Raw genomic sequence first — 27768 nt, 5'->3', positions numbered from 1 at the left:
ATTCTCAACAACATTCAGCTAAGCAAAAAGAGCCACAGGATAAAAGAGTACAAACTGTATGGTACCATTCACATGAAATCCAAGATAAGGCAAAACTAACTATGGTTATAGAAATCAGAATATTGGCCAGGCATTCTGGCTCACGCCTGTAACCCCAGCACTTTAGGAGGTCAAGGTGGGAGGATCATTAGAGGCCAGGAGTTCAAGACCTGCCTATATAACATAGCAAAGATTCCATCTCAATCAATCAATGAATCAATCAGAAATCAAATATTGTTTTTAGTCAGGGAGGGGGCTTACTGGAAGGGATGTCTACCCTATGTTTATCGGAGGAGGGAGAGTGCAATTCTGGTTCCTTTGGATTTGATGTGGGTAGGGAGTGGCTCCCTAAGAACACGCACATGGGACAGGAGTTAAAGCCCCCAAGTAAATACAGGTCTAGTAGGAAGAAGAAGAGTTTGAGTAGCTAAAAAACAATGTCCCAATGTCCACTCCATAACCCAACTCCTCATTCAGTATTGGAATGCCTTCAACATCCAATTCAGCTAAAACAATATATGGGTTAAACTAATTATTAGGTATCCTGCATCTAAATAATTCATCCCTAGGGGCTCCAGATTAAAATGATGGATTAAATACTCTCATCTAATTTTGTTCCCTCCTAGAATTCCATCGTGTGTGTGCGCGCGCGCGTGTCTAAAGACCTAAACCATATGCATGCGGAGGATAAAAAAAAACAGCAACGTTTTGAAAGCTGAAAAACAGATGGACAAATGCCAGTTGACATAGGTGACTTGAGAAAGCTCAATCCCAAAACAGCAATGGAAAAACCTGAAAAACAACCTTTTGTACACTGTAGAATCTTCTAAATGCATGGGAATAGGTACCACCGGTTACCTCCTAGGAGTTTCGTAAGAATTAAGTAAGAATATTTTTAAGTGCTTACTGGCACATAGAATGAGCCCTCAGGAAATATGAGCTTTCACCAATATCACCATCATGCCTCTGGTTAAAATGAGTCAGATTCTCAACTGTCTATAGAAAAAGATTAAGCATTCTTTTTTCTTTCTTTTTTTGTAATGGGCACGGAGGATATTTATTTAAAATAGTGGTTTTCAAACTTTTAAAAAAGTAGCAGACTGCTTGTTTTGTAAATGAAATCTTACATGAACCTTACTACAGGAAGCAGATAAATGTGGCACTCCTCAGGCAGCAGCAAGGGGGAGGAGCCTGGGCTCTACCCTCTCACTTTCTGCCTTGTCCTTTAAAGGAGACTCCGACATCCCTAAGGAACACAATTGGTTTAGAGAGAAAGGGAAAAGAGGTTAACATTTAGACAAATAAACGAACGAATAAAATAAATGAATGGGGAAAAACGGAAGGCCTTTCCTTCATGTGGAGGTAGAAGTGGAGCTGGAAAATCACCGCTTTGTAACCACCACAGTAAAAATTGTGAGAAGCATTGATGAATCCTTAATCCAGGAGGGAAAGTTTGTTTAGAAACAGGATATTTGCATGATCTTCATGCAAACAGATAGCACATAAGGGAGAAAACACTGCTTATACCAGGGCAAATACTACTGACCTGCAGACTCGAAAAACACGAATGTCACGTAAGGCAAGAAAAGGCCGAAGTGCTTCAGATTAAAAGCTAAGAGACACACAGTGACTATTAATAAACACAGCATATGATTTCTGACGGGATCATGTAAAGAAAAAAATGCCATAAAGGACATTATCGGGACAACTGACATTTGAAATGTGGATTGTAAATGTGATACTGGCCAGGAGCCTGTAATCCCAACACTTTAGGAGGCTGAGGCAGGCAGATCACTTGAGCTCAGGAGTTCAAGACCAGCCTGGGCCACATGGTGAAACCCCGTCGCTACAAAAAATTAAAAAATTAGTTGGGTGTGGTGGCACCTGTGATCCTAGTTACTTGGGAGACTGAGGTGGGAAGATGGCTTGAGCGTACGAGGTGGAGACTGTAGTGAGCTAGGATCATATCACTGCACCCCAGCCTGGGCCATAAAGCAAGACCCTGTCCAAAAAAAAAAAAAAAAAAGTTGATACAAGCATTGTATCACTGTTTAGTTTCCTGAATTTGATAAATGTACTGTGGTTATATAAGATAACGTCCTTATTCTTAGGAGACACAAATGAGTACATTACATGGCCTAAAGAGGAAAAGATATATGTGACCTACTCTCAAACAGTTCAGAAAAAAACATATACAGCATGTTTACACAGATGGAGAAAACAGTGAAAGAAAGGTGGGAGAAAGGAAGGTTTGAAAATCAAAGAAATGATGTGAAATAATCTTTAAACAGAGTAATGTGAAACAAAATAGAAAACGTTAAGAAGCCAGGTTTGCTTATTTCCGCTTGAACCCCTGACTGTGATGAAAGTCAGCTCCTCAGGAAGAATCTTAAAACAGGATAGAGCACAGGCGCCCCCGTGTCACTTGCCTGAGTTACAACGTTCCTGAAACAGTAAATCAACTTGACCTTGCCTTTTCCTACATGAAGATGTCTGACAGGGTTAGTGATTATGCTTCTACAATCTATAACCAATTTACCTTAGTCATCTGTAAACTGATGCACTCTTACACCCAAACTTTAATGAGATTTCACACATACAGAACCCCCACAACCTACATAGAAGCAATGGGCTGAAACACCACTTTGGAGCCCTGTGAAAGAACTGCCCTCGGGGTATAAACCTTGGTCTACAGTCCTCAGTGAGACTTCTGAATAAAACTAACTGTAATCATGTAAAAGCTTAACTTTTTTTTTTTTTTTTTTTTGACAGCAGGTAAGCAAATTAACTGGGGAACTGCAGTGGGGATGCTAAACAGCAGAGTACCCATTTGTTAAGGGTTGATCATGAATTTATGGGAGGGGCTACAAACACAAATGCCAACAGGGGCCAGGTAGGTAAACGGCTGAAGCAGGCTGAGTGACGAAGGAACTCAAGAGCGCATGCCCCATCTAAAGGGGCAACCACTGGAGTGCTGCCACCAAGCCTAGCAGCTCTGTGCCGCCAGATCTCCTCATTTTCCAAGGGAAGCCAGAAATCTTTTTTTTTTTTGATATGTTAATTTTTAAAGCACTCCATGGGCTCAAAAACACATTTCTAAGTGCAAGAAAATATAGTGCTTGGATGACTAGTTTCTGATTTGTCATCACACCAGACGACCTGTTTATAAGATTTTCTTCAACGGTGCTCAGCTGTGGAGGTACTGTCATGGTTGCATTTATCCAAGGTTCTACATGTGCTAAGAAAGTGATGGGGGCCAGGCGCGGTGGCTCACACCTGTAATCCCAGCACTTTGGGAGGTGGAGGCGGGTGGATCATCTGAGGTCAGGAGTTGACGACCAACCTGGCCAACATGGTGAAATCCCGTCGCTACTAAAAATAAAAAAACCAGCCGGGTGTGGTGGCGCATGCCTGCAATCCCAGCTATTCCACCTGAGGCTGAGGCAGGAGAATCGCTTGAATCCGCGAGGCACAGGTTGTGGTGAGCCGAGATCGCGCCACTGCACTCCTGCCTGGGCAACAAGAATGAAATTCCCTCTCAAAGAAAGAAAGAAAGTAATGGAAAAGGAAAAGTGACCTGAGGTAGTGAGTTCTAAGAGAGTGATTGTAATGACGAGCTACAGAAAATTCAGTTGAACAAAGACAATCTAGAAGCCAAGGGCTAATAGTTACAGTGAAGGTCAGGAGGAGTCAATGTACTGAACGAATCCTATTCCTATTCCTCCTCCAGCTCTTCAGCAAATGATGTAAGTGCTGATGACGGTGGTCACAGAATGTACACTTTTTAAAAATGGTGATAATGCAGTTCTTAGAAATTACAACTTGTCGGCCGGGCGCGGTGGCTCAAGCCTGTAATCCCAGCACTTTGGGAGGCCGAGACGGGAGGATCACGAGGTCAGGAGATCGAGACCATCCTGGCTAACCTGGTGAAACCCCGTCTCTACTAAAAAATACAAAAACTAGCCGGGCGAGGTGGCGGGCGCCTGTAGTCCCAGCTACTTGGGAGGCTGAGGCAGGAGAATGGCGTGAACCCGGGAGGCAGAGCTTGCAGTGAGCTGAGATCCGGCCACTGCACTCCAGCCTGGGGGACAGAGCGAGACTCCGTCTCAAAAAAAAAAAAAAAAAAAAAAAAAAAAGAAATTACAACTTGCAGGTGCATCAGGAGAGTGAGTCGAAGAAATGCCAACTTCAAAAGCGATTGGACAATATTATGTATATTCAGTCTGATAAGGGATTTTGTTACTTAGATGACTTTTTAAAAATGCATCCTGAAAATACGTATAATCATGATAAAAACCATCACACAAATTCCATGATAAGAACATCCTACAAAATACATGACCAGTACTCCTCAAAACTCTCAAGGTCACCAAAAGTAACGAAAGTCTGAGAAACTGCCACAGCCACAAGAGGCATCTAAGGAGACATGATAACTAAAAGAATGGAATCCTGGAACAGAAAAAGGGTATTGGGTAAAACCGAAGGAAATCTGAATAAAATGTGAACCTTAGTTAATAGTGTAAAATATTGGTTCATTAATTGCAACGAATTACCACATTAGCATGAAATATTAATAATATGGGAAACTGGATGCTGTGTATATGGGATTATCTCAACTTAAAAAAAAAAAACTAAAACAGCCTTAAAAATAAACATTAAGAAAATAATACCTATTTTTAAAGGTGTAGTGAATAAAACAATGGCCACCCCTATATTTAACACCCGGTTTAATAATGGCCAATACAGTTAAAGCCTCCCTTTCTTGTTCCCTCCTTACCAGATATGACCGCTTTTCTCAACTCGATTTTCATTCTCTTGTATTCTTGACTACTTTAACTACCTATGTATACACAACTAAGCAATATATAGCATTATTTTACAAGTTTTAGAGTTGAATGCACATGAATTGTCATACTATTTATTTTTCCACATCTTTCTCTTTTTGCCTCATCACATTTCTGAGTTCAGTCTTCTTTTACGGGCGTATAATACTACATCCTAATTAACATCCCATAAGGTATTTATTCTCTTATTGATGGACGTTTCTAATTTTTTGCTTCTACCCACAGCGCTGTTACATACATCCGCGTTCTTACCAAAGTTTCTACAAGACGTATAGGTAGGAGCAGAGTGCTAGGGTATAGTAATTGAAAAACTTCTTTTACTAGATTTTGCCAAATTGCTTTCCAAAGAAGTTTAACGTTTGCGCACCTACTTAGCAGGTGCGTATGTTTAGACGTGTGTGGAGGATAAACTATTTAAACACATACAAACTAGATAATATACTTGCTTCATTCTCGTTTGACTTTCGTACCCACGCAATTATTTCTGCAAACAAATAAGCAACTACTACGAGCACTTTCCGCAGCTCCACCCGCAGTGTCCCCCTGGGAGACGCCGAAACACGAGAACTTCCGGCGTAAGCGGTGACGCAAAGGACGACGTAAGCACGCTCGGGTCGTCGGCGTCCTGTTGGTCATCCTTGAAGGCCCCTTTCCGGGCTGTCTGACACGATACAAGTGTCGGCTTGTGTTGGCCGGTTGTCTTTCTTTCGCAAGAAAAGAAAATAGCCTCACAGACTTTCTGTGTTCTCAGAGACGATCTTCTTCCCTAGAAAGGAGTCGCTTTCGGTGGGCGTTTCCCTCAGGCAGCGCCGTGGGCAGCCCACAGGCCCTTGTAAGGCGCGCGCCGCGGCCCCGCCTCTTTCCTTTCGGCCGGAACCGCCATCTTCCAGGTAGGGCCTGCGCGTGGCTCCCCGGCGCTAAGTGTTCGACAGACGTGAACCGCAACCTTGTGGCCTCAGAGCTCGTCCACTGGGACCGTGGGGAGACTGTCTAACCTGTTTGAGGTCCATTGGCATGGGCGGGTTAAACCACGTTCTGGCAGACGGGGAGCAGCGTCCGCCGGGTTGGCCCTGGGCCGTGGGCTGAGAACCGGACTGCGATATCGCGGCCCTGCGGGGGCACATTTGCGAGAAAGACGAGACTGAGTCGCTTTGGGTGAGGTGACTCGAGTTAATCTTTAAAAGACTTCGTTTTATGTCCCCGTGGCTGCATCTCTGGTACCGTGGGTGACCCTCTCACATAGGCTGTGTGGGGGCCGCGTGGCCTGATGCCTTTCTAACTCCTTTCAGTATGGCGTTTTTATTCCTAATCTTGTGATGATGTTGGGTGAGGACTGAAGGGGTAGTAGGAATGGATTTAGAGTCAGGCGTCGGTTTTAATCTGCTGTGAGGCCTACAAGTGTGAAAACCTGGGTCCTTGGTCGGAGAGTGGGTCCCGGGTCTTCCTGGGTAGTGAAACCTCACTGCTCTTAGTTAATGCATAAGACGATTTCCGACTATTTTTAAAATTTCGACCCCACATGGTGATTGGACGAAGGGAAAGTGTTTTGACGTTGCAACACCAATATTTGCACCAAGAGAAGATACTATTCTGCGAATTCTAGGGCAGCATGCTTTGAGTGAAGGGAAACATTTAGCCATAGTTCATCATTTTGTCGGTTTGTGGATGTTAACAGTCTGCAGGTTGCTGTTTATAGTGAATCCTAGTTGCCATGATTTTAATACTGTTACAGACTGTAAAGCATCGTTTTGAAAAGTGCCTTCAGTTTTAAGTTTATGGGGTCCATGCGGAAAATGGATTCCAAACTCAGCAAGGTGAATCTAGTGGAGGACTGTGGGCTCTGGAATCAAGAATGAGTTAACTGGTTCTGCCACTTGGTGATTCCACAGAGTGACTTGAATCTACACAGTACCACTCCTTGTATACTAACTTGCCACAAGTTTTTGGAACTTTATACACGTCTAAAGGCTTTGGGGATTAGAACAGGGTACCTGGCATTTAAAGGGTTCATCCATTGTAACAATGGTTTGGCTTTGGTGAGTTAGGTGAAACATGTCTCCTTGCTATACAGTTTTTATACAAATGGTACTTTGGGAGCCATTCTTAAAGGATTGTTAGTAAATTTAGAAACCAAATTGTGTTAGAATGTTGTCAACACGTTAAGCCTGACTGCTGTATTTTACCTTATGGTAGCAGTAATAGCCAGGAATGGCACTTCTGCCCTGTAATGACTAAAGAGCCATCAAAACTATTGTTTTGGCCTTTTTGGGAAACAAAAGGAAAGGTTAATTTCTGAATGCCTACATGTGGGTGAATTCTTAGACAATGATAAATTAGCTGCCAGTTACTACTGAGTACTTTACACGGGCCATGCATTGCTGAGTTCTTTGTAGAGGTTATCTCAGTTATGGAAGTGTTCACCCCTATTTCACAAATGAAGATGAGAGATGAAATGTGGATTTCGCAGCTAGTAAGTGGCAGAACCTATGTCAAATTTAGGTCAATGATTATAAAGCCTGGGTTCCCCTCTCTTCTACCCTGTATACATTTCGTAGTAAGTAATCAGAAATGTGAAGTGACTTGAGATTTCTGATGAATAGATGCTGTTTGAGATACACCATCACGGAAAATTTGGTTGACAAGAAAGATTTAATTCACGTAAAAATGTAAGGCTGTTTTATTGTGTTCTCCAATAAATTATCTTATAGTTAGTAATTACATGCCTTTGGCATTCCAGATTGGGGTCTACAGATAGAGTGTGGTAGAAGTCCTGTTGTATTTTTATATTCTCATAGAGAAAGGGTACTGGTTTGGAGTCTTGTATCAAGTTCTGCTACTTAAGAGTTTTGATGTTGTAGAACTTGGGCAGTTTTGCCAAAAGACCTTACTTGATAAAATAACGGTTTTTTAACCTTTCAACAGAACTAATTGCTTGGTGACCCAGCTTTCAGTTTGCATTTCTCACTTTGCTACTGACATGCGAATATTTGAAATTACAGGGGTTTGGGGCAAATGCCAATTTTCATTTGCATTTGACTGTTACGCTTTCTGGTTTCAGTAATTGTAATTCGCCAAAATGACGAACACAAAGGGAAAGAGGAGAGGCACCCGATATATGTTCTCTAGGCCTTTTAGAAAACATGGTAAGTAGGTTTACCTTCCTTCAGAGAAGCATGGCACACGTTTGTGTTCTGTTGTGTTCAACATGTGTTGTAGTTCGTAGAATGTGTATCAATAGCATTAAATAATTAGCGTCTACCCAACTTATTTTGTGATAAATAAGCATGACGTTTATATGGTAATTTTGTGACTAAATATTGATGCAAGATTAAACTTTGGAGAGAGGTTGTAATTTAGTGGGCTGATTTTGCTTTCAGGAGAAATTATCCGTTGGCAAGATACTAAGTATGTAACCATCAAAAATGATGTGTTAAAAGCTAGCGAAATTTCATTTCTTTTACTCTAGACTTTTAGCCTTAGTATTCATTATACCAAATTTATTTTTGCAGGAGTTGTTCCTTTGGCCACGTATATGCGAATCTATAAGAAAGGTGATATTGTAGACATCAAGGTAAACATAAAATTGGGAAAATAACACTACGAAGTTAGAAAAGTTGGATTTAATCTAGTGTAGGAATTCAAATAGTGTATATTGCATCTGTAAGAGTATAGAATGGATTTTTTTTTTTTTTTTTTGAGACAGTTTCACTCTTGTTGCACAGGCTGGAGTGCAGTGAATGGCACGATCCCACCTCGACCTCCACTTCCCTTCCAGGTTCAAGCGATTCTCCTGCCTCAGCCTCCCAAATGGCTGGGATTACGGGCATGTGCCATGATGCCTGGCTAATTTTGTATTTTTAGTAGAGATAGGGTTTCTCCATGTTGGTCAGGCTGGCCTCGAACACCTCGGATGATCCGCCCGATTCAGCCTCCCAACGTGCTGGGATTATTGCAGGCGTGAGCCACCGCGCACAACCTAGAATGGATTTTTTAAAGTGCTATTCTTAGCAGAATTTAAATTTTCCTCATTACCTGCTTGGAGTTAACAACAAGTGGAAATTGGGTGATAGGGTGGGAAATTAGGAGTTTGTCAAGTTGGAAGGGCAACTTGCCTTAGTGCAAAGTTTAGCTGTTGATGAAGATTACTGTTACTATGATTAAAAACCCTCCTAGTGAAAGCTGTGTTCTTCTGTGACCTGTATTTAAATGTATCCTGGCACTCTAGAGCTTAATGATGATTGGTTTTTTTTTGATTGCTTGAAGCAATGTGAAAAACACATTTCACCGGCTCTGAAAGCTCTTGAGTTGCCATTTGAAGGAAATCTTAGAATATCTTAGTTACTTAAAGTCAGATTTTTAAAGGAAAGGGAAATGCTGGTATATAACATTTGTCTCTTTAACAGGGAATGGGTACTGTTCAAAAAGGAATGCCCCACAAGTGTTACCATGGCAAAACTGGGAGAGTCTACAACGTTACCCAGCATGCTGTTGGCATTGTTGTAAACAAACAAGTTAAGTAAGTAGTGTTGTAGTTCTTTGCGGCCAACCAGTATTCCCTCACACCCGCTTTTCACTTTGCCAATTGGACTTATGTCTTTATTGGTCATTCAAGTGGGGCAAAGGAAATATCCTTTTAAAACTCAGGCAAACTGGGTGTTTGTCTTGTATCCTGTCAGAGGAAACAAATTGAAATAGATTTATTGGAAAGTCTTAACACAGTTTGTTACCAAGCAGTTTTTTTTTGTTGTTTGTTTTGAAACGGAGTCTTGTTCTGTCACCCTGGCTGGAGTGCAATAGTGGGATCTCTGCTCACTGCAAGCTCCGCCTCCTAGGTTCATGCCATTCTCCTGCCTCAGCCTCGAGTAGCCGGGACTACAGGTGCCCACCACCACGCCCGGCTAATTTTTTTGTATTTTTAGTGGAGATGGGGTTTCACTGTGTCAACCAGGATGGTCTTGATCTCCTGACCTCGTGATCGCCTGCCTCGGCCTCCCAAAGTGCTGGGATTACAGGCGTGAGCCACCGCGCCCGGCCCAGCAGTTTTTATAGAATAAAAAGAGAAAATTTTAAATTTTATTAGCAATCTGGTTTGGGTTAGATTACTAGAGTTTAAGAGGCTGTCATCTCATCAAAGAGAGTTGAAAGTAGGGATGGTCTCTGCAAGGCTTCTTCTGATATGATTAATAATTGATTGTAAAGTAATCAAGCCATACTTTTTTGATTTGTCATATCTGGATAAAAGGTTCATGGTTTGTTTAATAAATGAAACTGCAAAAAGTTTTCTACATTTCTGTTATATTTCTGATAAAGCACTTACAAGAATTTCTGCCCTGTTCAGGGGCAAGATTCTTGCCAAGAGAATTAATGTGCGTATTGAGCACATTAAACACTCTAAGAGCCGAGATAGCTTCCTGAAACGCGTGAAGGAAAATGATCAGAAAAAGAAAGAAGCCAAAGAGAAAGGTACCTGGGTTCAACTGAAGCGCCAGGTGAGAATTTGGTGTAGGTTTCATTGGTCCTGAGAGCACTTTAAGGTTGAGATTTAACACTTCACGTAATTATTTTATTCCCGTTTTTTTCCTTTAATAGCCTGCTCCACCTAGAGAAGCACACTTTGTGAGGACCAATGGGAAGGAGCCTGAGCTGCTGGAACCTATTCCCTATGAATTCATGGCATAATAGGTGTTAAAAAAAAAAAATAAAAGACCTCTGGGCTGAAAAATGTTTCTCTTCATTGAGTAGAAGTGTGGTGTCCTCTCCCCCAAAGAAATACTTCAAGCATATTTTAGTTGTGTCCTAATTCATTATGTAATGTCTTTACTATTCAAGTTTAATGTATTCCTTGCTGAAGGACGTAAGGTAGCTTATTGTGCAACAAATTACTTAATTGGTTAGAAAATGGCCAGGTATCATGTATGAAATATTTGTACTGGTTTGAAGATAGTCTTAAATCATCAAGGAAGAAATAAAGTAATTTTTTTTTTTTAGACAGAGTCTTGCTCTGTCTACCTGGTTGGAGTGCAATGGTGTGATCTCGGCTCACTGCAACATCTACCCTCTGGGTTCAAGCGATTCTGCCTCAACCTCTTGAGTAGCTGGGATTATAGGTGTGCGCCACCATGCTCAGCTAATTTTTGTGTCTTTAGTAGAGTCGGGGTTTCACCATGTTAGTCAGGTCTCAAACTCCTGCCCTCGTGATCCACCTCCCTCGGCCTCCCAGCGCTGGGATTACAGGCGTGAGCCACTGTGCCAGGCCATACAAAATAATTACAAAAATAAGTGGGATGTAATCTATTGCATTACAGTTAAGCTCAGGATCCTGAGTTTGCTTTTGAACTCTAAAAAAATACATTGTTTAAAGTATCCATTCTTTGTGTGTTATATACTAGCTTGGAATTGTTTTGACCATGCCTGGAACAGAACTCAGAAAATAATAGTGGTAATAGCATTTGTGTTAGGCCATTGTCTTGCTGTAACAATATACCACAGATATGGGTAAGCAGTAGAAGCTTATGTGGTGGTTCTGGAGGCTCTGACGTCCCAAGGTAAAGATGGTGGCAGGTTTGGCGTCCTATGAAGGTTTGGCCTTCACTTACCTCTTGGTACTGCCACAATGGGAGTTCTTTTTTTTTTTTAATTGAATATTTTATTTTGAGATAATTGCAGATTTACATGGAGTTATAAATAATAAAGATTCCTTATACACTGTATTCTGTTTGACAATGATAACATCTTGCAAAACTGTAGTGCAGTTTCACAATCAAGATATTGATAATAGGTGGGCATGGTGGCTTGTAGCTGTAATCCCAGTACTTTGGGTGGCTGAGGTGGGTGGATCACTTGAGGTCGGGAGTTCAAGACCAGCCTGGCCAACATGGTGAAACCCGTCTGTATTAAAAATACAAAAATGAGCCAGCTGTGGTGGTGAGTGCCTGTACTCCCATCTGCTCTGGAGGCTGAGGCAGGAGAATCAAGAGAGACTCCATCTCAAAAAAAAAAAAAAAGCATAAAGTCAGTATGTAGAACAGTTTTAACACCACAAGATACCTCATGTTGCCTTATGTAGTCAGACCGCCTCTTCCCCTGCTGATCCCTGGCAAGCACTAAGCTGGCCTTCATTTCTTTTTGTCATTTCAAGAATGGAAATGACAGGGATCTTGTGAGTTAGATGTGTCCCTTTGCCTTTTTTGACTTAGCATAATTCCCTGAAGATGCATCCAAGTTGTTTCACGTATTGTGTGTATTCCTATTGCCGAGTAGAATTCATGGTATGAACGTACCACAGTTTGTTTAGTCATTTGACCTGCTAAAAGACATCTGGGTTATTACCAATAGTTAGCTATTGTTTTTAAGGCTGTTATGAGAATTCATGTACAGGTTTTTGTGTGAATGTAAGTTTTCATTTCTCTGGGATAAATGTCCAAGAGGGCAGTTGCTGGGTCTTAACGGTAGTTGCATGTTTACCTTTCTGAGAAACTGCTAAACTCTTTTCCAGAGCGTTTGCTACTATTTTACATTTCTACCAGCGGTGCATGACTTACGGCAATTTCTTTGCAACAATGGGGATTAAGTTTCATCATGAATTTTGGAGAGGAGATATTAAAACAATACCATTCAATTGGAAACCTTTACTTAACAAACATGGCTCCTTGAAACGTATCATCGCTAATCTTGCTGACAGGCATAAGTCCGTTTCATCCACAAATCCTATCCAACCTTTGAGATTCTACACAGTCATTCTTACTGCTACCTTCTCGGGGTGAGGCTGTGTAAGGCAAAGACCTAGTCATATTTACTAAGTGTCATGCACTATTGGGCGCAGTGGCTCACACCTGTAATCCCAACACTTTGGGAAGCTGAGTTGGGAGGATCACTTGAGTCCAGGAGGTCAAGGCTACAGTCGGCTATGATTGCCGTCACCGCACTCCAGCCTGGGTGACAGCAAGACCCTGTCTCAAATATTTTTTAATGTTCTGAATGGAGAAAAATCTAGTTGGTGGTCTTGAGTTTTTCCCAATGAAGTCAGATGCGTGATACGTACTGCTTGGGGATCCCTCACAGCTGGATACGAATCTCTGAATAACTGCCCCTAAGGATTCACATTGTAGTAGTGGAGACTTGCATGTAAACATAATCTCATTAGTCCTGTGTATTTTCCGATAATAGTTCATGGCTCAACCGTGCATCGAGTAGAAGTCATCACACCCTGTCCCTTTAGTCACACTTGCCTTGTTCCCTTCATTAAAGCGGCTTCCAGACTCCACATTTACTCATTCTGTTACTACATTGCAAATTGACCCACGAGTCAGTTTTCTTACACTTTATTAAGTGCCCCTAAAAGGGTGATTTTGAGGGTTAGATGGGAATACTTACACAAAGCACATATCATGATGTTGTGAATATTCAGTAACTACCAACTTTTGTTTCATAGATCTGCTGCTAATTGAGAATTTTGCATTGTTTGTACACAGAAGCCTGCCAGGAGTATTTGGGATGTCCAAAATTAAGTCATTGCTTTCCAGTGAATCTAGAATTTACTAATATTTAGGTTTTAAAGAGTATATGTGACCCCCCTTTTGTGGGGGAGCGGGTGTGGTATATCCCTATTTACCATTTATCTGCTTGAGAGATACGTACATAAAGTTGAGCTCTCTGTTAATGAATTGATATTATATGCCTGACAACATTCGTTGACCACTTGATCTATTTCATCTTCCTAGCTTCTTTGAGATGTGGGGGCTACCATGTTTTATGAGTAAGATAAAAAACTAAAGAAGGGGGAATAACTCACCAGTGGTCATACTGCCAGAAAGTAGCAGAGCTGGTACTTGAACCCGTGATCCTCTTATGCCAAAGAGTTCCTCTATTCGCCGTGCTGTTTGACTACCAAGTGGATCCCTGAAGACTCCAATAAGTGTGTGGGTGGGTGCCAGATAGTGTCTGGAAGACCACATTATTTTTTGTAGCAGCTTTGTCGAGGTATGATTGATAACAAAGAACTGCACCTTCAGTGTGTACAGTTTGATGAGTTTAGACAATTGGATGAGTTTGTGCAAACGTGATTCCGTCATGATGTATGCGAACCTTTGTAATCTGGTTTCTGCTTGTTTTCCCTTTCACTTCCTGTTACTGCCTTCTTACTTTATGCTTTAGGTATTAGGAAAATGGATTTTTTCAAGTTCTTTGCACATGCACTTGCCTTTGCCTGCAACACTTAGCTTTCCTTTGGTCACTTGATGAGTTTCTGTGTGTCCTTCAGCACTCACCCTGTATTATCTCGTAGATGATACCTTCCCTGTTGCAAGTATTTTAAGGAGAGGAATGAAGAAAGCTCTTGGAATCAGAAGAGAGCTACTTCTGGTTGTAATAAAATCCCCCAGATCTTTGTTCCCATAACTTCTGTTACAGTGTTTTAACTCGTGGTCTTCCCCACTACACCTGAGTTTAGGGACTCTTCATGCCTGGAAAATAGTAAGCATTCAGCAAATGCTCTTCAAATTAATGAGAGGATAATGAGAAAAAGACTGCTCTTTAAAAAAAAATGCATCTGTCTGTGTTCCGTCTTTACAAAACTATAGTGTTTCTCTGAATTTTGAGGACTTGTAACCATTTTGTATATGAGTATGTAGGCTTGTTAAATCTCCCATGTAACGTGCAAAAATCAGGAGACCTTAAACATTGTTTTGTTCATTCTCCAACAAGTCATGTTCCCTTCACTTTTTGTTGCCTCATCAGTAAAGTGGTATCACCTCCCTGAGTATAAGGGATTGGATAAAATGATTCCTAGAGACCCGTTGTGCACTTAGGGCCTATTTCATGTTTTAACACAACCAGGTGAAATAAGTAAATTGTGACTTGTCAACAAGGAAATGGGGATATGAGGTGTCAATTCAAAGGGGCAGATAAAGTTGGACATGAGAGAAAGAAGGATGACATGCCGATTTGGCTTAGGGGAACTACTGTCCTTAGCACAAATACTCAGAAAATGAACTCTTCCTATTTGATGTACAACATAGCAATTTTTAAAACAATCAGTGGCAATACTATGAATATGGCTAAAATTTTAGTATTTTGGATTAGTCTTCAAAAGTAGATTTCCTGAAGCACAATACTGGGTTGAAGAACATACGTTTTTCAAATTTTTTTTTTTTTTTTGAGACGGAGTCTGGCTCTGTTGCCCAGGCTGGAGTGCATGGCCGGACTTCAGCTCACTGCAAGCTCCGCCTCCCGGGTTTATGCCATTCTCCTGCCTCAGCCTCCCGAGTGTCTGGGACTACAGGCGCCCACCACCTCGCCCGGCTAGTTTTTTGTATTTTTTCAGTAGAGACGGAGTTTCACCGTGTTAGCCAGGATAGTCTCGATCTCCTGACCTCGTGATCCGCCCGTCTCAGCCTCCCAAAGTGCTGGGATTACAGGCTTGAGCCACCACGCCCTGTTTCTCAAATTCTTGATTCACTTTGATGAATTGATTTACCGAAGGGTTATACTAGTTTGCACTCCCCCTTCCAGAGAACATGCTTGTCTCACAGCATTCTCATCAGCATTGATTATTTTAATTTAATCTTTGCTACTTTGGTGAGAGAAAATGTTTATTATTGAGTTTGGCTTCAGTTAGCTTCTGAAACCCTCTCCTGGTTTCCTTTTACCTGGTCTGCGGTCTTTGCTGGTTCTGTCTTTGTGATCTCCAAATACTGAAGTACCCTTATACTCTAGGTGAGATTCAAAGCTATGAGGCTAAAGCCTAAAGCCTCATAGCTTTGAATACCATTTATAATCTGAAGATTATCGTGGCCTACAAAACCCTTCATTTTCTGTCCTGTAGCTACCTATGCGACCTAGTCTTGTACCATTTCCTGCCCCAAAGTCAGATCCAATTTCATGAGCCTCCTTGCTGTGTCTTGTAATATGCCAAATGCATTCATGCCTGAGGGCTTTTGTAAGTAAGTTGAAGTACAAAATACGAAGGAATGCTTTTGAAGGAGCATGTCATGCTATGAAGGAATGCTTTTCCTTCATCCTTCCCCATGATTTGTCCCCTTTAGTCAGCCTCTGCTCGAATTTTATCAAGATTCTCTCTTAATATCCTATAAATACAGACTTTTTCATTTTCTATACCTTATCCAATATATGTTTTGTGGTCTTTTTTATCAACTTACATCTATAGATACTTTAGAGGAATATATATATATTTTTGATAGTGTCTCCCTCATTACCCAGACTGGAGTACAGTGACACAATCATGGCTCATTGCAGCCTCAAACACCTGGGCTTGAGTGATCCTCCTGACTCAAGCCCCCTGAGTAGCTGGGACTACAGGAGCATGCCACCGCACCCAGCTAATTTTTGTGTTTTAGTGGAGATGGGGTTTCACCATATTGCCCAGGTTTATCTTGAACACCTGGGCTCAAGTGATCTGCCCACCTCGGCCTCCCAAAGTGTTGGGATTATAGGCGTGAGCCACCACACCTGGCCTGTGAGGGGATGTTTACTGGTACTCGCTCTACTGTGGAATGAAGGGAAAAGAGAGACACTATAAAGCCTTCTTAAGGAGATGATAGTATAGGAGGAACGGTAAGACCTAAATCCCTTCATAAAATAAGGCAAACCAGGTATCAAGGAGGGTGAAAGGAGACCAGAGGAAAGAGTTGGTATTGACAGGGCTCTTGGGTCTGCCCTTTTGTTTCACTGATTATCCTGGTCTATGCAGTGGTGTGATCTTGGCTCACTGCAGTCTCCGCCTCCCGGGTTCAAGCAGTCCTGCCTCAGCCTCCTGAGTAGCTGAGATTACAGGCGCCTGCCATCACACCCAGCTCATTTTTTTGTATTTTTAGTAGAGACGAGGTTTTGCCGTGTTGGCCAGGCTGGTCTCCAACTCCTGACTTCACATGATCTGCTCACCTCAGCCTCCCAAAGTGCTGGGATGACAGGCGTGAGCCACTGCACCCGGCCCAACTTGCTGGTTTTTTTAACTTCAGCCTGCAGACTTAAAAACCAGCAAATAAACCAAGCAGCCCTTCCTGTGCCTTCCTCCTCCCTTTCATAGCTAAATTTCCTGGTCGCCCACTGCAAATCTGGCTTCCGCCTCCACCACTGTGATGAAACTGTACTCTTAAAGGTTACCAAAAGCTTGCTAATTAACAAATGTAGATACTTTTTCCCAATTTAATCTTACCCACATAATAATTGACAGAGTAACAATTTTTTTCTCTTGCAGAGGATTCTGTTTCTTCTCCCTGTCTGACCCCCTTCTATCCTCATTCCGGGCCCCTCCTAGATGTTCCACATTTGTCTCTCCCTTCTTTATAAATTATTCCTGGGTTATCTAAGCCAGAGGTTCTTAAAGTATGGTCTCCCAGCTGGCAGCATCAGCATCATCTGAGACCTTGTTAAAAATGCAGACCTGCCTGAGACCCACCAAATCTGAACTTCTGGGGATGGGGCCCAGCACTCCGTATTTACCAAGCTCTCTGAGTGAGTAAGATACACGCTCAAGTTTGAGAACCACTGGTCTACATCTTTAGCCTTCTCTGATACTTGAGACTCAGTTGCAGAGCTCACATTCTCTGAAGCCCCAGATCTGCGGTTCCATCTCCCTCTTGGGCAGCTCCATCTGGATGTCCTGCAGATGAGGTTTTATAAGTGGGGAGATAATTAAATTGAACCCTCCGAGCTTTGAGTAATGTGTGTGTGTGCTGATAAGATTACATATCTGCCTTGAAATGCAGGTCCTGAGCAACCACCACAGATTGTGAATTTATAAATTAACCTCTTACTGTCCGATTTCCCTTCTTACACATGTCAGTGAAAATGAAGAAAAATATCCTAACTATAAATTTTTTCACCCTATTTTTAAGTAATAGCCATGATTGCAAGTGAGGCTGTGTGGTTCCTTGAACTTGGACCTCAAGTCTGTTCCGGTCTAACCAGGTATCTTTTAAGGCCTTCTATTTTTGTTCAGTTGAAACCAGTCTCAAAGGGTTAGATAAAATATATCACCCTCTTTTTTGAAGTTTTCTTCTGAATGTTGTGGCAGAAACACACTCAGGTTCTTAACCTCTTCCATATTCCCACTTGTGTAGTATTAGCATTTCTCTGTACTAGGATGGAAAATTTGCTAAAATATAAAGAATTGCTAAAATATGAACAAGGTAGGTTTATCTTAATTCTTTTTTGTGCACAAGACAAAAGATTTAAAACTGGGTTGGATTTATTTGGAATGAGTGTTTATAGCATATTTCTTCACCCTAGCTCCCCTTAGAAAAAAATTGATAGTAAAAATCCTTCTCCACAGAATCTGTTCAACCAGTTGCTAGGTTATGAATAATAACAGTGAGGCAGCAGCTGCAGCTGCTGTTGCTGAGGTAGAAAATGTGCATAGAGGAGTGAATAAGCAGCTGAGGCTCTGCACTGTGATTCTGTTCAAACAGCCGTGTGTGGCGAGGAGCTGTTGACAGGCCACCACACAAAGCCACTAATGGAAGGGGGATACAAATGCTGTCGTACACACTTCTCCAGCAAGACTCGGATTTATGGAAATCATTTGGATTGGAAAATAAGTGGGATACTCTTTACTGTCTCTGTAAAATGAGATGATGGCTTAGCTCAAGTGAAAATGACTGGATTGTTTTGGTTCCACCTAAGAAGGAAGAGAGGTTCAGATTAAATTAGTTGCTCATGGGAGATGAGTAAGTAAACAGTTTTAAGATCTTTGAGGTCAGAGACCATATCGTTTTGTTTTGTTTTTGTTTTTTGAGACAGGGTCACCCAGGCTGGAGTGCAGTGGCACAATCACGGTTCACTGCAGCCTTGAACTCCTGGGCTCAAGGGATTCTCCCACCTCGGCCTCCCAAAATGCTGGGATTACAGGCAAGAGTCACCGCACCAGGCCCATATCCTATTATTTATAAGCTCCTAGTACTCATACTGTTGTATGTACAATCTGCTCTTTGTATCCGTATCTGTGAATTCTGCAACCATGGATTCAACCAAGCTGGGATGGAAAATATTGGGACAAAAAATTGCATCTGTGGGAGGCCGAGGCGGGCGGATCACAAGGTCAGGAGATCGAGACCACAGTGAAACCCCGTCTCTACTAAAAATACAGAACAAAAAAACTAGCCGAGCGCGGTGGTGGGCGTCTGTAGTCCCAGCTACTTGGGAGGCTGAGGCAGGAGAATGGTGTGAACCCGGGAGGCGGAGCTTGCAGTGAGCCAAGATCGAGCCACTGCACTCCAGCCAGGGGGACAGAGTGAGACTCCGTCTCAAAAAAAAAAAAAAAAAAAATTGCATCTCTTCTGAACATGTACAAACTTTTTGCTTGTCACTGTTCCCTAAACAATACAGTATAACTATTTACATAGCATTTACATTGTATTAGGTATTATAAAGTAATGTAGATATGATTTAAAGTAGGAAGGAAGGGCCGGGCGCAGTGGCTCATGCCTGTAGCCCAGCACTTTGGGAGGCTAAGGTGGGTGGATCATTTGAGGTCAGGAGTTTGAGACCAGCCTGGCCAACCTGGTGAAACCCCATCTCTACTAAAAATACAAAAATTATCCGGGCATGGTGGCGCACACCTACAATCCCAGCTACTCGGGAGGCTGAGGCAGGAGAATTGCTTGAATCCAGAAGGCGGAGGTTGCAGCAAGCCAAGATCACACCACCACTGCAGTCCAGTCCGAGCGACAGAGTGAGACTCCGTCTCAAAAAATAAAGTAGGAAAGATGTGCATAAGTTATATGAAAATACAACACTCTTTATATCAGGTATTTAAGCATCCCTGGATTTCGGTATTCTCAGTGTGTCCTGGGACTAACGCCCTGCAGATAACCTGAGAAAGAACTGTAGAAGGAGCTCTCCTCAAATGATTAATGGCTTTCCATAGCCTCTCAATAAACTTTTTAGCGTGCCATTTAGTCTGGTTCCCAGCCTTTTGGGTCACTTACCACATCCTTCTCACCGTTGAGACTACTCAGAGTTCCTCACACTTGCCATGTATCTTCATGGTTTTGCGCATGCTGTTCCCTCAGTTTGACATGGCCCTTCCCTGGTTTCCACCGATCACACGTGACTCACACTTGCAGCCCAGTTCATGCCTCCCTGAAGCTTTCCCTGATACTTGGGTCAGACCTGACTCTCCCTGTGGCAGCTCTGTTGGAGTTTGCATCCTGACCTGCTCTGGCCTTCCATTATCAACACAGTGTTCTACAACCTGCTTTCTTTATTTTGTATTTATTTTTTTGAATTTTGAACTTTTTGAGACAGGGTCTTGTTCTGTTGCCCAGGCTGGAGTGCAGTGGTATGATCACAGCTCACTGCATCCTCGAGCTCCTGGGCTCAAGCAATTTTCCCACCACATCTTCTCGAGTGCTTGAGACAACAGGCGTGTACCACCATGCCTGGCTAATTTTTCTTTTCCCTTCCCTCCGCTCCCCTCCCCTTCTTTCTCCCTCCCTTCTTCCCTCCCTCCCTCCCTCCCTCCCTTCCTTCCTTCCTTCATCCTCTTCCCTCCCCTTCCCTTACTTCCCCTCCCTCCCTTTTTCCCTCCTTTTTTTTCTTCCTTTTTTCTCTTTTTGTAAAGACAGGGTTGAAAACGCTTCAAGCAATCCTGCTGCCTTGGCCTTCCAAAGTGCTGGATTACAGGTGGGAGCCACTGTGCCCGGCTCTGCATCCTGCCCTGTATACCTGTGGAATGTGCCAGGATTAAAACTCAGAGGGCTTGAGGCCTGCACCACTATATGGCTGTATGACTTTGGATAAGTTACTCAATTTGTCTAAACCACAATTCAGAGGATATTCTTTACCTGTTTCACAGGATTAATTAAAAATTAAGATAATAGAATTTTCTTGGTAAACTCAACAGTTATAAATGATAGTGAATTTGGTAAATTTCTTCACTCCAGGGATGTCTGTGAAGGCAGGCAGGAGTGTGTTATACTTCGCTGTCTTAGTGAATGTTGACTGCTCTTTGGTTCTGCGCCAGCACTTATCACAGAGCCCCACAGAGTCCATTTTCAGTAATTTTGCCTGCTGAGTTGAAGTAAAGTAGGGAACTGGTAGAGGGCAGAGCCATGATTCCTGTTTAGGGAGAGCACCTCAAAGGCAGGGGCTCTGAGGCTCCAGTAAACTCAGTAGTCGAGGACTTAGGATATACAGGAAAGGGAGTTGATGTTGGGTTATGGCTGGGGTAGGGGAGTTGTTTGTGAACAAGACAGGGACCCTTGGCAAAGTTTTGCCTGGTGACTAGAATTCAAGCTTTTATTTGACTGGGAAAGAGTTAATAACTTCCCAAGACTGCTGTTATTTGCATATTACCAAACTCTGGCCTTTATACTCATTCTAAACACCCACAGATTTGTATATCTGTATCCATGCCTACGCATTTCTATTATCTTTTTAAAACCACTTCAGCATGCCTGTTATATTGGTTGCACCACAGTTTTACATAACTCTGGACACAAATTTAAAATGAAATGGCAGAACACAAGCAGCAACGGTTTAGACAAGGCTATTTATAATTCTACAGTTCAGTCATTTATTGTCTTCACCAGAAGGTCATGGATTATTTTATATAGTTATAAATGCAAAGAGCTCTTCCAAGGAGAACGAAATCACATGTTGAGCTCTTCTGAGTAAAGATGCAATGTAATTGCAAAGTGGAACATAATTATCACTGGGCAGAGAACAGTCTTAGGAATCTTCCTTATTGGCAGACCTTAAGCTACAATGGTCTTATTTCAGACTGGGAATGTAAAACAGAGAAGGAGGTGAAGGGGGACAGAGATACGCAACATTCCACCAAGAAAGGACTCTTCCCTTGAAAGTGCTGGATTTTCACTCCAGGAAGGGGAATAGGGTTTATGGCCCATCTCCTTGGCAATCATTCTCTGTGTGAGTTCTTGATTTTGAATGGGGGTGGTGGTATGTCCAGCTAGAGGGAGGAATCATGATTGTCTAAACTAGTCATGACCATCCCAGTCTTTGCTAGATACTTGAGTAATATCTTTCCCAGTTTGTTCTGGCCAGTGAGATGTAAGAGAAAGTCTGCTGAGTTCTTGTGAGAACTGCTTTATTTCGTAATTAAAGAGAACAACTAACAGAATACTTCCTTCCCTTCCTGTTTGGGTGAGGATACTGCGGGAGCCACCCTGCATCTATGAAGGAGAAGTCAAGGGAATCTGAGAGACAACAGCCCAGACCCCCATCACGGAGCTGCACGTGACCCTGGAACTTAACAGTTTCTGGTTGTTCCCTAGACAGCCATTGTCTTTATGGTGCCTTTTCCCCCATCAGGGAGGAAGGTGCCCTGCTTCAAGTCTTTCCAGTTAAACTGCAGTTTAACAGAGAAAACTGCCTTATGAACAGCCAAAAGTCAGTACAACTTAAATATGGCAGTTTATCTCAGGACATCTCCCAGCACACGTCCTCCTGAGAGCAAGTTGCTCTCAAAACCAAGGCAATGGGAAAATGGTCAGAAACATGACTTCTGTATTTTCCAGTTCATACACTGAAGACACCATTCATTCATTCATTCATTTGGAAAGTCAGCCAGTGAACAAACATTTATTAAGGACCTTGCCAGTCCCAGGTGCCACTATGTGCTGGGTACTCGAGTCACAAGCTAGAGTCCCTGTCCTCCTGGAGACAGACATGAAACAAACATTCTACCAGAAAGTAATGATAGTTAAGATCAGTGCCCTGAGAGCAAGTAACTGCAAGATAGGGGTGGGGACAGTGGCAGTGATCAGAGACCGCCTCTCCAAGGGAGAAACACGTAAACTGAAGAAACCATCTAGTCTAGTCTAGTTTACTTCAGGATTATTCAGAATTCTGCAGATGAGAAATGAGAACAGTAGGGATACAGAGAGGGAGACACCAAGAAATATAGGAGGAGAAATGATGGAACTTGGTGATTAATCAATGTGGAAGTGAGACAGTAGGTAGAGTCAAGGATGTCTCCAAGGCTTGGGCCACTGGGTGGATGGAGACACATTGATTAGCATGGTCAATTACAAAAATGGGCCCCATTCTCCACCGCTCTCTGCTTCCTTGCCCTTTCACATGTGACTCTTCTGCTGTTTCCACAAAGGGGCGGAGTGCATTTCCCTACTCCTTGAATTTGGGCTGGCCCCACGACTTTCTTTGACCAACAGAATGCAGCAGGAAGGGATGGGTTCAACCTCAAGGCCTAGGTCTCAAGAGGCCTTGTCCATTTCCACCCACTCTCTTGGAACTCTGCTCAGCTACCATGAGGGTAGGCCCTTGCCAACCTGCTGAAAAGAGACACGTAACTCAGTCACTACCCTCCATCACAGCCAACAGCTGCCGGACATGAGTAAGGCTGTCCAAGGGCAGCCAGCTCCCACCTCCAGAACCTGGAAGCTCCCTGCAGATGCACCAAAGGGCTCAACAACTGTAAGTGATTGTTGTTCTAAACCATCTAGTTTGGTGTGGTTTGTCATGCAGCAAAAACTAGTACAACCAGGGTAAAGAAAGGTGTGAATAAGGGTGGGGCTGTCTAATAGGCAATTAGGTGAGGCTGGAACACAGGAGGCCGGAAGCCAGAAAGTCTTCTAACTGTTCAACGTTAAAGTCCTCAGGCTTCTGCCATGCTATTTCTGGTGGGCTCCGGAAATCCAAGAACCAGTCCATAGCTCTCTTTTGTGTCCTGTTCCTCACACTGCCCCCCACCCCACCCTAGACCCCACCATGCACCTAGAAGTAAATACTTGGATAATGAAGCAAATGCATGACTCAAGCACATAGGATAGTATTAATGATGGACAGTTAGTGCAGAGCCAGGGCCGCCAGCCGGCGGAGTGCTCCTGAGTGTTTAGGAACGAGCCAGTGCAATCCCTGCCTGCAGAAGAGGGGCTGGTAATGGATACTGAGCTGCTAACCATCATTGCCCCTAAGGGGACTTCATCTATCCCTAGCAAGGTCACAGTAACGGCAGTTGCCTCCACTGATACTACTTCAGAGCTCTTGCCCCCGCCCTCCCTTTTCCCATATTAACGTCATCTGTTAGCACCTTTTCTTTTCTTTTTTTCTCTTTTTTGAGACGGAGTTTCGCTCTTGCGGTCCAGGCTGGAGTGCAGTGGTGCCATCTCGGCTCACTGCAACCTCCGCCTCCCGGGTTCAAGAGATTCTCCTGCCTCAGCCTCCCGAGTAGTTGGGATTACGGGCGCCAACCACCACGCCCCGCTGATTTTTGTATTTTTAGTAGAGACAGCGTTTCGCCATGTTGGCCAGGCTGGTCTTGAACTCCTGACCTCAGGTGATCTTGCCCACCTCGGCCTCCCAAAGTGCTGGGATTACAGGCGTGAGCCACCGCGCCCAGCCCCTTAGCACCTTTTAAAAATGAAAAGGGCAACGTTTTACAGGAATCTGTCTCTCCCATGGTTGCAGAAACATCCAACTGATCGCACTTTTTCTTCTCTCGCCAGCTCGTAACTCATCTCAAGTTCACCCACAGGTCTGGTGACTCCGGCTGGCTGCTGCGGGGTGAGGAGACTCCCAGAGTGCCCGACTAGAGGCCGCCCGCGTGCTCTGGATGGTGGCCGTATCTTCAGGGTCTGGGCCCCGGAGCCGCAGTCCTGCCGCAGAGCGCCTGGAGCCGCGAGCAGCGAGCAGCCCGGCGAACCGCACAGCCTCGGCGATACTCAGCTCCGCGGCCTCTGCTCCCGCCCCTCCCCTCAGCTCCGGGAAGGGGCGGAGACGAGGAGGAGCTGGGGCGGCCGCCGCGCTCCCGGGCGCACCAAGCCCTTTAAAAGCCGCAGGTCTTGACAGCTGTGCTGGCAGCCGCCGTGGTCCCGGACGCCTAGTCCCGCACTCCCCGCTGGCGAGCCGGCTCCGGGTGCGGCGAGGCCCAGTCCGCTCGGCTTGCGCGCGGGACCGCGGGACGCGCTCCATGCGGCCGCTCAGCATGTCCGGGCACTTTCTGCTCTCACCCATTCCCGAGTCTTCCTCGGACTGCCTCCTGCCCAAGGACATCAAACTGGCGGTGCTGGGCGCCGGCCGCGTGGGCAAGAGTGGTGAGTGCGGCGGGGACCCCGGGCGGCTTCGCTCCCCGGCTCCTGCCGCGACCACTGGGGGCGCTGCAGACGGAGAAAGGGAGCTTCGGCCGAAGCAGAGGGCCGGGGGGCAGGCAGAACCCGGCTGCTTTCGCGCTCGGGGGGTCCCGGTCAGTCCCGGCCTGCTTCCCTGGCGTTCCCTGGGGCTCTCGGCGGGGTTGGCGCCTGTTCGGGGATGAGGTGCGGGAGAGGTGTCCCGCCAGTTGTACTTGTGGCTGAGCACCTCAGTTTTGCGGAGCCTCTGGAAGCTAGCAGTGCCCACGGTTCTGCGCCCCTCACTCCCCCCAGTTCGTCGGGGGTTCCTGGGTTTGACTGGCTTGTCCGACTCCGTCGGTTGATTTTCCCATTTCCTTTTCAGCAATGATCGTGCGCTTCCTGACCAAGAGATTCATTGGCGACTATGAACCGAATACAGGTGAGAATACTTTCACGCTCCCTGCCTTTATGCTTGCATGTTTCTTTTTCCGGATGGGAGTTTGAGAATTGAAAAGCAAACTCTCCTTCGTTCTCCAGGCAAGCTGTATTCACGTCTGGTCTACGTTGAGGGGGACCAGCTCTCCCTGCAGATCCAGGATACTCCCGGGGGCATCCAGGTAAGAACCGCCAGGGGCAAACAGCTCACTTCCACTCGTCAGACCACCCCGGTGGGCACAGCTCGTAGGGCGCCCACGCTGGGCGCAGGGGTCTAAACAAGGCATCTAAACCAACCTGTGCATATATATACAGGTGGGAATGAGCTGTCCACAGGGGGGGCCAGTAGTTGGAGTGTCAGAAACTCTCTAAGGGGGAGGCATGGTTAGAAGCAGCCTCCTCTTGTTAAGCACCTGACTTAACTTCACTTTGCAACCCTGGTGGGCCATCACTACTTATTCAGGTCTCACCATTTCTTCCAGAGGTAGCCGTGGAACCATTAACAAAGAGAAAGACATTTAAAACAAAACAAAACAAAAAAACAGGTAGGATTCTAGTGGGAGAGAGTCTTCTACCCTGGTAAGCTCTGCTTTTTTTGAGACGGAGTTTCACTCTGTTGCCCAGGCTGGAGTGCAGTGGCTGGATCTCAGCTCATTGCAACTTCCACCTGGTAGGTTCCAGCGATTCTCCTGCTTCAGCCTCCCAAGTCGCTGGGAGTACAGGCATCCGCCACAACTCCAACTATTTATTTATTTACTTATTTATTTATTTTTATTTTTTAGTAGAGATGTAGTTTCACTATGCTGGCCAGGCTGGTCTGGAACTCCGGACGTCAAGTGATCCGCCCACCTCGGCTTCCCAAAGTGGTGGGATTATAGGCATAAGCCACAGCGCCCAGCCAAGCACTGCTGAAGTGCTGCTGTTAATGACTGTTCCCTCAAGTCAGTAATTGCAATCAGATAACCCCTTGGCAGAGGGTCTAGAATGTAACTTGTTTATTAACCAGTTACTAATTGCTACTCCCTTCTCCAGAGGAAAGGTCTTGTGGAAGAACCCTAAGAAAGGAAATTCTTTCTGTAACATTCTTAAGAAGTGCATGTTAAAAATATTTTTATGGGTTTGGGAATAGATATTTATCTTGGCTTATTTTCAAAGTTTTGTTTATTATGAGTTAGTGTTTTCTAAAACTTGAGCCATTCTAGTTTAAGGTCATTCTTCAGTCAGCCATGGTTCACCAGAGACTGCCTGACAAGCAAGGGGTTTAAAAATAATGCAGGGATAACAGCTAATAAAGTAACTCAGGCAGGGAGTTTGCCTGGGAATCTGCTCTTTCCATATCAAAAGCCTGCTTCCGCAGAAGCTGGGTGGAAACTGAAAACTGTGTTTAGTGATTTCTTTTTCAAGTATTTCTTCAAGGGTTTCCTTGATGTTTTTGAGTTTATCTCCCACTGAGGGTTTCCTTGACTGGATGTCATTTTGATGTTTTCTCAGATCCAAGACAGTCTCCCCCAGGTCATCGATTCCCTGTCCAAATGCGTGCAGTGGGCTGAGGGCTTTTTGCTGGTCTATTCCATCACAGACTACGACAGCTACTTGTCCATCCGACCCCTTTATCAGCACATCCGGAAGGTCCACCCTGACTCTAAAGCCCCTGTCATCATTGTGGGCAACAAGGGGGACCTTTTGCATGCCCGGCAGGTGCAGACACAGGACGGCATTCAGCTAGCCAATGAGCTGGGCAGCCTGTTCCTTGAAATTTCCACTAGCGAAAACTATGAAGATGTGTGTGATGTGTTTCAGCATCTCTGCAAAGAAGTAAGCAAGATGCACGGCCTCAGTGGGGAAAGAAGAAGAGCCTCCATCATCCCTCGGCCCCGCTCTCCCAACATGCAGGACCTGAAGAGACGCTTCAAGCAGGCTCTGTCTCCCAAAGTCAAAGCCCCCACTGCACTGGGGTGAACTATCTCAAAGACAGATGCCTCTCCCTTTTAATATGCATTTGTGCAGCTCAAAGACTGGGCTTCTTCCTTTTTAATCACACATTCAGAGTTTATTTTTATAAAAAGATTGATTTTCAAGCACATGTGTATTTCTGAAAATTCAGTGATTGCCTAGAAGCTGGATAAAATTTTGTTTTGTTAAAAGAATTTTTTTTTTTTTTTTAACTGTAACCACTGGCCACTTTTCCATTAAAGGCAAAATGGCAACATTGCTCATTGTTTTCTCAATGTCTTTTTATAGAAATTGTACTTGCAGCAGCGCCCAGAACTGTCTATGCTTGCCCTCAGTCTGAACTCTGATTGGTGTCTCGCAGTGGGGAGGAGTTCATGTAGAGGGAGTCTGTTGTGGGAGAAAGGAAAGTATGTGGCGGAGGAGAGGGATTTGAATAACTGCAGGATGTC

General features: G+C 44.1%; 2 protein-coding genes and 2 non-coding genes across 9 annotated transcripts; all 4 read left to right on the top strand.

Moving 5' to 3' along the window:
- The first annotated feature begins 5696 nt into the window (after positions 1-5696).
- Positions 5697-10605, top strand: RPL21 (ribosomal protein L21). Of its 2 annotated transcripts, XM_023208720.2 has the most exons (7): positions 5702-5773; positions 7484-7549; positions 7942-8026; positions 8393-8454; positions 9287-9399; positions 10222-10372; positions 10473-10605. In XM_023208720.2, the coding sequence occupies exons 3-7, from the start codon at positions 7960-7962 to the stop codon at positions 10560-10562; spliced, it is 483 nt and encodes a 160-aa protein (XP_023064488.1). In that variant the 5' UTR covers positions 5702-5773; positions 7484-7549; positions 7942-7959; the 3' UTR covers positions 10563-10605. The 2 variants fall into 2 exon arrangements, with proteins under 2 accessions (XP_023064486.1, XP_023064488.1); XM_023208718.2 differs by lacking the exon at positions 7484-7549 and having other exon boundaries at positions 5697-5773.
- On the top strand, positions 9109-9182 carry LOC111540540. The gene has a single exon (XR_002731017.1). It is a non-coding gene; the product is annotated as a small nucleolar RNA SNORD102 (small nucleolar RNA).
- LOC111540544 lies at positions 9444-9570 on the top strand. The gene has a single exon (XR_002731021.1). It is a non-coding gene; the product is annotated as a small nucleolar RNA SNORA27 (small nucleolar RNA).
- Positions 10606-20448: 9843 nt separating the features above from the next.
- RASL11A (RAS like family 11 member A) lies at positions 20449-27551 on the top strand. Of its 5 annotated transcripts, XM_023208722.1 has the most exons (6): positions 20449-20626; positions 21624-23297; positions 24358-24916; positions 25314-25370; positions 25469-25548; positions 26858-27549. In XM_023208722.1, the coding sequence occupies exons 3-6, from the start codon at positions 24436-24438 to the stop codon at positions 27323-27325; spliced, it is 1086 nt and encodes a 361-aa protein (XP_023064490.1). In that variant the 5' UTR covers positions 20449-20626; positions 21624-23297; positions 24358-24435; the 3' UTR covers positions 27326-27549. The 5 variants fall into 5 exon arrangements, with proteins under 5 accessions (XP_023064490.1, XP_023064492.1, XP_023064489.1 ...); XM_023208724.2 differs by having other exon boundaries at positions 20449-23297; positions 24329-24386; positions 26858-27551; XM_023208721.1 differs by having other exon boundaries at positions 20449-23297.
- The last annotated feature ends 217 nt before the right edge of the window (positions 27552-27768 follow it).

This window comes from Piliocolobus tephrosceles, chromosome X (assembly GCF_002776525.5).
Source record: "Piliocolobus tephrosceles isolate RC106 chromosome X, ASM277652v3, whole genome shotgun sequence".
In the NCBI taxonomy this organism is placed as follows: Eukaryota; Metazoa; Chordata; class Mammalia; order Primates; family Cercopithecidae; genus Piliocolobus; species Piliocolobus tephrosceles.
The sequence above is the reverse complement of the archived record's forward strand: the minus strand, read 5'-3'. Positions and strand labels throughout refer to the sequence as shown.

Bases quoted from the DNA above. Each gene is read 5' to 3' on its own strand.
- RPL21 (XM_023208718.2), top strand. From the start codon at position 7,960: ATGACGAACACAAAGGGAAAGAGGAGAGGCACCCGATATATGTTCTCT. The intron at 8,455-9,286 runs GTAAACATAAAA...TCTCTTTAACAG, and splicing joins GTGATATTGTAGACATCAAG to GGAATGGGTACTGTTCAAAA. The intron at 10,373-10,472 runs GTGAGAATTTGG...TTCCTTTAATAG, and splicing joins GGGTTCAACTGAAGCGCCAG to CCTGCTCCACCTAGAGAAGC.
- RASL11A (XM_023208722.1), top strand. From the start codon at position 24,436: ATGGTGGCCGTATCTTCAGGGTCTGGGCCCCGGAGCCGCAGTCCTGCC. The intron at 25,371-25,468 runs GTGAGAATACTT...TTCGTTCTCCAG, and splicing joins CGACTATGAACCGAATACAG to GCAAGCTGTATTCACGTCTG. The intron at 25,549-26,857 runs GTAAGAACCGCC...ATGTTTTCTCAG, and splicing joins ATACTCCCGGGGGCATCCAG to ATCCAAGACAGTCTCCCCCA.